General features: G+C 49.3%; 2 protein-coding genes across 8 annotated transcripts; one reads left to right on the top strand and one right to left on the bottom strand.

Annotated features, from left to right (window-relative positions):
• Positions 1-1,858: 1,858 nt before the first annotated feature.
• Positions 1,859-4,870, top strand: ANAPC15 (anaphase promoting complex subunit 15). 7 transcript variants are annotated; one of them, XM_045577802.1, is made up of 6 exons: positions 1,874-2,002; positions 2,554-2,646; positions 3,336-3,460; positions 3,986-4,045; positions 4,314-4,451; positions 4,603-4,870. In XM_045577802.1, the coding sequence occupies exons 3-6, from the start codon at positions 3,341-3,343 to the stop codon at positions 4,660-4,662; spliced, it is 378 nt and encodes a 125-aa protein (XP_045433758.1). In that variant the 5' UTR covers positions 1,874-2,002; positions 2,554-2,646; positions 3,336-3,340; the 3' UTR covers positions 4,663-4,870. The 7 variants fall into 7 exon arrangements, with proteins under 7 accessions (XP_036283910.1, XP_036283907.1, XP_045433758.1 ...); XM_045577801.1 differs by having other exon boundaries at positions 3,331-3,460; XM_045577800.1 differs by having other exon boundaries at positions 2,554-2,741; positions 3,331-3,460.
• A 68-nt stretch (positions 4,871-4,938) lies between these two features.
• TOMT (transmembrane O-methyltransferase) lies at positions 4,939-9,934 on the bottom strand. Its single transcript, XM_045577784.1, has 4 exons — positions 9,085-9,934; positions 7,957-8,242; positions 6,577-6,773; positions 4,939-5,873 (listed from the first exon to the last, which is right to left on the bottom strand). The coding sequence occupies exons 2-4, from the start codon at positions 8,213-8,215 to the stop codon at positions 5,553-5,555; spliced, it is 777 nt and encodes a 258-aa protein (XP_045433740.1). The 5' UTR covers positions 8,216-8,242; positions 9,085-9,934; the 3' UTR covers positions 4,939-5,552.
• Between the last annotated feature and the right edge of the window lie 681 nt (positions 9,935-10,615).

The raw sequence follows: 10,615 nt of genomic DNA, 5'->3' as shown, positions 1-10,615 counted from the left end.
TTTGCAGAGAGGAAGGGAAAGGGATAGTTAGATATCCGTGAGAGAGAAACATGGATCAGCTGCCTCCTGCACGCCCCCTACTGGGGATGTGCCCCCACTCAAGGTACATGCCCTTGGCCAGAATCGAACCTGGGACCCTTCAATCCGCAGGCCAAGGCTCTATCCACTGAGCCAAACTGATTAGGGCTAAAATTAGTGTTTATTAATATACAATTCATTTTCAAAATTTAAAAGGATCTACAGAAATGAATGTTGTGGGGTCGAACCCTGGGTTCAAAATAAGACCACTGGAGGCTGATGATTTATTAAAAAAAAGCAGGCAAGAATTTATTGAAATATCTGGCCAGAGCAACCGCAAGAGTACCACACACAGGTGGACCCTACATGACCGCGCTGCTTTAGGGGCAGATAGCTATGTTTAAAAGTTCTGAGAAGGAAAACCCCCATTCTGTAACAAACTGTTGTTTGGAATTTTTTGCTGTTCTTCCTAGATAAAATGTTGCTTTCTAGTTTGCTTTAGCCTATTTGAAGAATGATGAAGATAAACTTAGCTGTCTGACCTTGTAGGCCAGAGACCAGATATGCCCACAATCTCAATACCATGCCAGGTGTACTTTTTTTAATTGGATAGAACAGCATTGTTTTTCAAGGCCAGCATCCAGATAACCACTAAGTATACATAGGGCTGGCTCTTTAATAAAAAAAAAGGAAGTTCTGCCTGTAACCTTGCTTAGAATTTGAATTCATTCTATTTCAATGAATACTTTTGTTGTTGTTCAATGCGTTTTCAAACTGGTGACCATTCTGCCAATAATGTGAAGCAACGTAATCACAAACATCAAGAATCATTTCGTTCAGTATTTGTGCACCCTCAATTTGTCAACTGTTGCCAGTTTTGTACCGTAAACTTATCTTTTATGTTTTCCCATAAAATAGTCCAGTGGATAAACTTTTTGTTCAGAGCTTAGTCTGGCTTCACCCATTATTTCAAGTCAGTTAAACCTGAAAAGGAGTAAAAATTAAGTATTAGCTGTTAAAGTGTATACATTTTGTCCCCCCAAATGTTTACACTCTTTAATTATAAAAGCAGTGTTTGTACTACAACTGTGTATTCAAACTTCCAATAGCATTTTAGGGATGAATTTCTTTTCTTTTTTTTCTTTTTTTTTGGTTTGTTTTGTTTTTGTTAGTTTTTATTGATTTCAGAGAGGAAGGGAGAGGGAGATCAATGAAACATTATGAGAATCATCTATCGGCTGCTTCCTGTCTGCCCCCTACTGGGGAAGGAACCCACAACTGAAAGTCCGGCATGTTCCCCCGTTCTGACTGGGACCTGGGACCCTTCAGTCCACAGGTCGAGGCTCTATTCATTGGACCAAACCGGCTCGGGCTGAATTTCCTTTGTTCAAAGCTTAGTCTGGCTTAAAAGAAAGAAACATAAATTGAGCTATCAACTGTTAGTGTGTATACATGTTTTTGGGATACTCTGTATTTTCGCGGGAAGCTTACATAAATGAACGTATGCGCCAAACCGGACCCTGAGAGTGACAGAGGACAGACAGAAACTGTTTAAAACCACCTAGCGATTCTGGGTCAGAAGCCCATTAATTTTCCTAGTACACAGCACAGCAAACAGGCCCACCGCTGCCGCAGGGGACACCGAGCCGTTTTCCAACTCGGGTTGGCGTGCAAGTACCGTCCGTAGGAAGAGGGGCGGGGTTAAGTGGAGCCTTAGGCAAGGGCTCCGGGGAGCCGGGCAGATCGGAGAGGCCGATTGGCTGGGCTTCAAGGCGGGGCCAACAGAGAAGGCGCAGCAAATTTCCGTCTCCAACTACGCGACTAGAGTGTGTGACGTCACGTCCTGTCTGGTGGGCGGGAACGGGGAAAAACAAAAGGAGGCCAATGACGCATGCGCTCGGTGTGTCCCAGGTTCTGGTGGGTCCTTCCGCTGAGGCGGAGTCAAGTGCTTCCGGGTCACTGCCGGCTGCCGCCTCCCTGCGCGGTAAGTACAGAAGCAGGACTGCGTCTGCAGTCTCTTCGCCCCTTTCTTTCTTCCCCATAGACACCCCGCTTCCCTGACCCGACTCCACCAGAGATCCGGGCTTAGACTGCCCTTTCAATATTAAACTGCGCCAGCGCATTGGCCGCTTCCGCGAGACCAAGCCCCACCCCGTCACACAAGGTCCGTCACTCATTGGTCTCATATCTTGTCACTCAGCATTTCTTCCAGTTAATTGGCCCTATTCAAGCCCCGCTCCTTTCGCCTTTAGCAACCCTATAAGGGTAAATGCGTCTCCGAAACCCGCCCCTGCCTTTTCCTATTGGTCAGCCTCACGGTCATTATCATAATGAGCAAAGAATGGGCGGTGGCTTTGCGGCGCTCGTTTGGGTTTTGGAACTTGGGTCTCTGTGCCTCTCAGTAATTCTGGGGCATGATGGTTGAGACTGATGTACCTGTTAGGTGGTCTGGGAAGCTCAGCCCTGAGTCAGTCAAATAAGCTAGGGCAAAAGCAGAAATAGAGACCTACATCCCTTTCTCCTGCTCACCGCTAGGACCCGGACTGGACCTCCCCGCCGGAGTTCTGTGCGTCAGTTCACTGTGACCTAGAGCCCAGTCGTTGCCTGTTGCTGAGCCTCAATTTTCCTGTGAGCCGAACGGTTTTAATTCATATTCTCTGGCACCTTCTTGGTCAGCTCCCTCAGCTGATTAATCCGAACTGAATGTACTTGTTCTCTCACATGTTAGTTCATTCAACCTCCCATCTACTTATTTACACATTTACCAATGCCTTTAGAATGGAATGTATTAGTGAGTCATACTTGCACGCCTCCTTGCCCCACCAAAAAAAAAAATTTTTTTTTTTTTTTTTTTTTTTTTTTTTTTGCTGTGGTTTATGAAAGGTGATTAGTGTCCTAAATTTCGGACACTGGGTAGATATGTATGGATAATCATAGAGGGCAAAAGAAATCGGTTTTAGTGTTTGAAGGAGATAGAGACAGTTTCATGAAGCCCTGCTACCTCTACTTTTGTAATGCTAGTCTGCATTTTGGATTCCTACCTCTACATTTGTCTTCCATAAAGTAAGTTACCTTACTTAATGATCAGAATGAATGTGAGGGTGGCATGTTATCTCCATTTTGCAGATGAGGAAAGTCAAACAGCTCTTACGTGGTGGAGCCAGGACTCAAACCCATGTGTGTCTGACTCCCACAGAAAAGAGCTAGCTGCTTCTCTGCTCCCTTCCACTCCACCCCACAGCCACATCAAACTGTAACCCAAATCAAAACCAACACACCTGAGAGCTGGATTCACCTGACCTTTTCTCTCAGTCTAGGAGCCATGTCCACCTTGTTTCCCTCCCTCTTCCCCCGTGTGACTGAAACGCTGTGGTTTAATCTGGATCGGCCTTGTGTGGAGGAGACAGAGCTGCAGCAGCAAGAACAGCAGCATCAAGCCTGGGTGAGTGAGCACCTAGCACCGTGGTGAGCCTCAATCAGGGATTTCCCTTCACTGGTTAAGATCCAGTCTTACTCTAGAGACCTACCCTGGAAGAGCTTTTGCTTTGAGCTGAGAATAATCAGGCTGGGAGCTGGGTTCTCATCTTTGTGTCACCCTAATTTTCCACGGGACCACGGGACTTCTGGGCCAGATTGGAGCCCAGGTTCTTTTTCAAAAAGCATAGAAATAATAATTTTGACTATTTATTGAGGACCTAGCAGATGCCATGTTCTAGGCTGATAGTCTTTCACTTCATCCTCACCATAATCTTATGAAAAAGTCAAGGCCCAGAGAGTTTATGTAATTGGATCAAGTTGCAGATGACAGGAGAGAAAGGGATTGAATCTTCCTGAGAACTGGAAGCTTCTCCATCACACTCGGGGGTGTGGGTGGGGGCGTCTTCTTGTGGGCAGAGGGGTCCGGTCTCATGCTCCTGACTTTCCCTGCTTGGGCCCTGGCCCTGCTTTTCTTCCCCTTTGGCTACAGCTCCAGAGCATTGCAGAGAAAGACAACAACCTGGTACCTATTGGCAAGCCGGCCTCAGAGGTGAGTGGGGTCCAGGTGGACTAAGGCTCTGCTCTAATTCTGAAGGTCTTGCCTCTGACTCCAGAGCAGTTGTGATCCTCAGCTCTAGAGGGGGTGGGCTTTGGGCCCAGAACTAAGGTCCTGCAGAGCATGCACCAGCCTGCTAGACTTAAGCAGGGTTGGGGAGTAGTGGTCATTTGTTGACTCTAGAGAGAGGCTCCAAGTAGGCTAGCCCTTAAATTGGTCCAAGAAGGCTGTAGAGTCTATAGGCTCTCCCTTGCCTCACCAGCACTATGATGATGAGGAAGAGGAGGATGAAGATGACGATGAGGATAGTGAAGAGGACTCAGAGGATGATGAAGACATGCAGGACATGGACGAGATGAATGACTACAATGAGTCACCTGATGATGGAGAAGTCAATGAGGTAGGCAGGGGTGTGGGAAGGGCCCCTGTTCCTGGGCCCCTGCCCCTGACCTAATTGGTGGCCAAGGGGTGCAGAGACCCTGGATCCAGCCAGGAGCAGGGTCTGGGACGGGCTGGCTGGGTGGCTGAGGCCCCTCCCCACCCACACCCAGCCTCCTCTCCAGGTGGACATGGAAGGCAACGAACAGGATCAGGACCAGTGGATGATCTAAATAGACAAGGCAGAGTGGCCTCAGGGAGAATCCAGGCCATCCCAACCCACTCTGTGACTCCTGCAGAACCAGCTGATCACCCCAGGACTGGAAAGTTCACCCTCAGGCACCTCCTCAGCTGCTGCCAGGACGTGGTCTCCTTGGCCCCTCCAGGGCCATCAGCCTGCCCTTGAATCCCCAGGACCCGAGTCCACCGCACCTTTCTGGCGTAGTCTCTTTCTAACTCTCTTTAATAAAGACACGGGGCTGATTTCTCCCTTCCCCCATGTCTATTCTCCCCCCACACTTTTTTTTTGGTGGGGTCCAGAGGAATCCAGCATCTTTTCTTGACCTTTTGGGAGAGGGCATTTAAGGGACTTCAGGGAAACCTACCTGGCCATTGGGCCAGGGCTAGGGAAGGCCAGGGCCCAGGCTTCACTGCCTTCTGCTCTAGTTTACATTGCACCAGCCATTCCTGCAGGGCTTCTAACTCAGAGTTTACTGTTTCTTTTAATTCTATCCACAATGTCATGGGCTGGGGAGGGCAGGCTTTTTGTGTTTCAGAGCTAGGAAGCATCTAAAACTCTTCCAGCCAGTTTCCTTAAGAGAGCAGATTAAGTCTCAGAGCAGGGCAGGGACTCCCCTGGAGCCACCCAGCAAATCAGCGACAGAGCTGGGGTGGGAGCTCAGGCCTTTGCCGGTCAGTTCCTGGCTTTTTCTGGAAGCGGTGGGACCAAGCAGTCAGACAGAACTTGATGCCTCTGGTGCATAGGGCAGAGGTAGGAGGAGAGTCTCCCCAACTCCAAGCCCAGCGTGTGTCAGGCCACAAGCAGGGAGGGGAAGGGATGTTCTGAGGTCCTTGCTTGGGTGGGGGTGAGGTGGGCAGCAGTTAGTACCCCTGGGCCTCGACCTCAGCCAGGTCCCGAGTAGGTGAGCTGGGCTATGCCGTCCTTAATGGCAGGAAAGTCTGGGAGGCCAGTGTGATGGAGGCGGCAGCGGTAGCGGCCACAGCTCTTGGCGTACTGCAGGAAGCGGGGGGCACCAGGGAAGAGCACGTGGTCCGCCAACACAGTGGCACCAACTGGCAGCAGAGCGTGACCCTCCAGAAGCTGCAGGTCCCGCAGGTAACATCGGGGCCGGTGTGCCAGGAGTACCAAATCTACTCGACTCAGCTGGTACTGGGCTCGTAGGCTCGTGATCACCTCCTCTGAGTTACCCACGATGAGCTCCACCTGTGGGGGTGGGAGGAGCTGGAGGTTAGGGCGGGACACACCAGGTTTATCCCCCACCAGACCCCATCAGGATCTGGCTTCCTTTATGCCAGGTCCTTGTCTAGATCCCCACCAGTGTTCTCACATTTCCTCTGGCTTCAGAACCCAAGAAGTCAGGATCAGTATTGTCATTTTTATTTCTTTTTGTTTTGTTAATTAATCCTCACCCAAGGTAATTTTTCCATTGATTTTTTTTAGAGAGAACGGAAGGGAGGGGGATAGAGAGAGAAACATTGATGTGAGAGACACATTGATTGGTTGCCTCTCATATGTGCCCCAACCAGGACTGGGAATTGAGCCTGGGACCCTTTGGTCTTTGGGCCAATGCTCTATCCATTGAGCCACACCGGCTAGGGCTAGTATTGTGATTTCTATTCAGCCAGTGAAGAAGCTGAGATCCAGAGGAGAAGTGCTTTGCCCAAGGTCTCATACCTAGTAAGCGGACTGAGATTTGCTGGACTGAGAGACTTTCCTCTTAACTGCTTCTTTGTCACTCGGCAGCAAGTATGTGCAAATGACTTGGAACAAGAGTTCACACCGCCTCCAGGGTCACAGTTCCCTAAGTGGAGCGGCTGCTTTCTCCCAGGTGGGATTCCTCCACAGGGGAGGCCTGGCCAGGACAAGGCCAAGGGAGGAGGCCAGAGGTGGGGAGGTGGGGGCTGACCTTGCGCTCGTCGAAGCCAGCCAAGCGGATGAGTTTTTCAGCCACCACTGCTGTGCGTGGGTCCCGCTCTACAGTGAGAAGGCGGCTCCCAGGGGGCAGGGCCCGGGCAATATGCAGTGTGGAGTAGCCGCAGTGGGTACCCAGCTCCAGCACACAAGCAGGGGCCTTTTCTTCCACCAGCCGTATCAGGATCTGACCTATGGGAAGAGATAGCTATTACGGCAGACATGGGAGATGGGTTTTAGGCCACAGAAAGAGATCTCAAATGCCACCTGCAGCTCCCAACCAGCTGGAGTCTTATCTCTCTCCGACTAGTCTCAGCTGCCCGTGGTACCCCTTCTCCTCCAGACTTCCCAGGCTTCACACCAGCCACTAGAAATCTTTCTAAAAAAAAAATAAATCTGACACTATCACTCCCTGGTTCCTTGATCCTAAGGCCTTGGGAATTGAACTTGGGATTCTCAGCCTGATACACAGGACCTTCTTGGAACTGATCCTGTCTTTCCAGTTTCAGCTCTCTGTAGACCGTACCACAGCCATCCCAAACAACTGTGCCCAGGATCAGCCATTCTGGCTCATTCCTTCCTGTCAACATTTGTTATGTGTCTAACTTTGCCCTCCCAACCCTATCCTTGCCTGTCTGGCCAACTCAAAAGCAATCCTTCTAGGCTGTTGAACTGTTGCTTCCTCCAGGAAAGTCCAGGCAGAAACAATCACAGGGCTTCTGAGAGACCCATCTTCTAATCTCTTGAAGGAGCTTTGCTAGAACTTCCAGTTTAATTTCCCCTTATTTGTTCTTTGAATATCTTTCTAACCTTGGTACTGGACCAATTTTTTTTTTTTAATATATTTTATTGATTTTGTACAGAGAAGAAGGGAGAGAGATAGAGCGCTGAAAACATCGATGAGAGAGAGTCATCGATCAGCTGCCTCTTGCACACCCCTCACTGGGGATATGCCCGCAACCAAGGTACATGCCCTTGACCGGAATCGAACCCGGGACCCTTCAGTCCCCAAGCTGACGCTCTATCCATTGAGCCAAACCAGTCTTGGCTGGACCAATTTCTTAAATAAGACTGAAAGACTTGTGCTGGGAGCTGGGACTCAGACAAATCCAGGCAGGGAGCATCTGTGGCTGATTCACCCATGTGGCCTCTATTTTCTTCTCCCCCAGCACACTCCTGGTACAAAAGAGGTGGCAATAAATTTTTGCCAGATGAATTAACTTTGCCCATCCCCCTCATTTCCAGAGGAGAAAAAAGAGACCCATAGAGAATCAAGAACCTGCCTAAGTCACCCATTAAGGCAGTGGCAGATCCCAGCTCTTCCTTCACCATCTTGGGGGGTTGCTTCCTGGAGCAGAATGCAGGGAACACTGACCTTTGGCAGGCCCCATGTGGCTCAGGTACTCGCAGTGACTGCTCCAGTGGTCCAGGGTGGTGAGGATTTGAGTAGGGTCCCCAGGCAGGGCGTGGGTGAGCACATAGCTGAAGGCCCGTTCCTCAACCCGCAGCCCTGACAGGTAGTCTCGGAGGCTCCGCAGCAAGACCGTGTGCACCAGAAGTCGGAAATGGTGCCGGTACCGCACCAACAATGTCACCACCAGTGGCAGGAAGGCTAGTGCGATGGCAGGAGACATGGTCCCTACCTGGTCCTGGTAGGGGTCCTGAGGTGGAGGGAGACAGTGAGGGAAAGCCACACCTGATATTTGCCTGTCTGTGCAATCCCTAGTAGTAATGATTATCCCTATATTTTACAAACTGTGGCTCATAAAGGTTGTCTTCTGTCCAGAGTCACACAGCAGGACTAGGATTTGAGTCTGAGTTGGTCTGATCCCAAGCCCATGTACTTTCAAGGACCCCATGCTAAATCCAGAACCTAACCCCAAAATACCTCTCCCCACTTCCAGCTCCTGGTCCCACCTGCACCTTGCTCCCTCCACCCATTTCCCTTCATCTCTGTTGTCACCATTCTTCAGAACTTCTTTCACCAGTTCCCTTCTGACATATCCTTCTCCTGCCCCTACCCCTGCCTGTTTGGTCTCCTCTGACCCATTACTGTGTAGCAAAAAGGCACAGCTTTACATCAGAAACCCCTTCACTGCCATTGTTTTGCCTCAATAAAAGGCAATCAAAACACTTACTCCACAAGGTATTAGGATAAGATGTCCTTCCCACCCCAGGATTTTTCTCCTGTGCTTCCCTAGGGCTGAGAAGAGTCCTTGATTCTATATTTCTTTTCAGTCCTATCTCCTTCCCCCTACAGCCCCCTCTTTTCTCCCTTAGAATTCCCTTCACATGTGCATACACAAAGCACACACTTTCTCCTCACTCAGCCCTCTTCCCCCCAGCCGGCTATGAGCGATAAGTTTCCTGTTTTCTTCCATGCCCTTTTGAGGCCCCTGGTAGTGATAGAAAATAAAAATGAAAGTAGGAATGTATGAATGGGTTAGGGATGGCAAATTTGAACCGGTGTGCTTGGGAACCCACACTCAAGGACCCTGCTTACCTGGGCTGGCGGCTCCTGCTTGAGGAAGATCGGAGCATAGGACAGAAGGGGGAAGTCCTTGGAGGGTAGGGGTAGAATCCTGAGGCAGGCTGGACTTGCTCTCAATTATTGATGCTGAGACTGCTGATGTCACCTGAAACCTGCAGTTCAAGTTACTAACCCAGGGGCAAGCTGGAGCTGCCTCCTACCCTTCAGGAGCCCTCAGCACTTAATAAGAACTCCATGGTCTTGATTTGAGGGACAAAAGAGCTATAGGTCTTGGTAGCCTCTCCTACAATCCTTTGGATTAGCACATGGGGTATGATGTGAGCCAACGTGATGGGGAGGTTGTAATTTATTCATTAATTCCAAATTTGAGTTTTCTCTAAATAAGTACTAGGGAGTGGGTCACAGAAAAGAGATTTTGTCCCTGCCCTGCAAGAACTCCATGTTTTTTGTCGATGTTGTGTTTTGTTTTGTTTTGAACTCCATGTTTGGTAGAAGAAATTGGTGCAGAAACAGTGAATACAAGAAGTCTTGGCTGTTTTGTGAACTGCTACATAAACTGATACAACAGTATGTACATATTGCAGATATTCAGTAAAATTTGATTTAATAAATGAATGATTTAACACAGAATAGGGATTAAGCACAGATGTACAGAGACTAAAGTTAGAGAAGGGAATCAGGAGGGCATTGTTGAATCTTGAACACAGAAAGCAGACCTAGTGGGGAGACAGCGTGCTTGGATACAGGTGCAAGTCCAGGAAGTCAATCAAGAAACTGCTATGGCCAAAACTGGTTTGGCTCAGTGGATAGAGCATCCACCTGCAGACTGAAAGGTCCCAGGTACAATTCTGGTCAGGGGCATGTACCTTGGTTGTGGGCGCATCCCCAGTGTGGGGTGTGCAGGAGGCAGCTGATCAATGATTCCCTCTCATCGATGTTTCTAACTCTCTTTCCCTCTCTGTGAAAGATCAATAAAATATATTAAAAAAGAAAAAAACTGCTATGGCTGGTGAGGCATTTCTCCAATCCCTGTACCACCACCCTCTGGGCCTGGAGTGGGAAGCAGTGTTAGAACCTGCAAGATTTTGAATGACAGACTTGAACTTATTTTCAGGGTCCTAGGGAAGGTTCTAAAAAAGCAATGATGGTGAGCTTTGTGTGTTCCATAATAGGACTGCTATAAAATGGCAGGATTGAAGATAAGTGCCTAAGGGCAAATAGATCAGTAAAGTGGCCTCTCTCTCCACTACTAGGACTAAGCTCCACTCCACTTCCACTTGTGAAGGTGTAAGGTCCCCGGGCTTGCCCCTGAGTAACTGGGGCCTAAGTGTGTGCATCCCACTCGCCCCTCGAGTGGTATTTAGGAAATCACATCATGATGTACTTGGTATAAATTCGCTCACAGGTCCACAAATGTAGACTGGAGGCCCCACGACCACTCAAGACCCTCTATGGCTTGCAAAAAATTAGGAGCTGAAGTCATGTGACCAGCCCCTCCCTGCGCTCCCATCACGTGTCTTGCGGTTTGTCACGCAGGGTACGC

The sequence above is a fragment of the Pipistrellus kuhlii genome, unplaced genomic scaffold (assembly GCF_014108245.1).
Source record: "Pipistrellus kuhlii isolate mPipKuh1 unplaced genomic scaffold, mPipKuh1.p scaffold_m20_p_9, whole genome shotgun sequence".
In the NCBI taxonomy this organism is placed as follows: domain Eukaryota; kingdom Metazoa; phylum Chordata; class Mammalia; order Chiroptera; family Vespertilionidae; genus Pipistrellus; species Pipistrellus kuhlii.
Note: the sequence above shows the minus strand (reverse complement) of the source record. Positions and strands in the feature narration are given on the sequence as shown.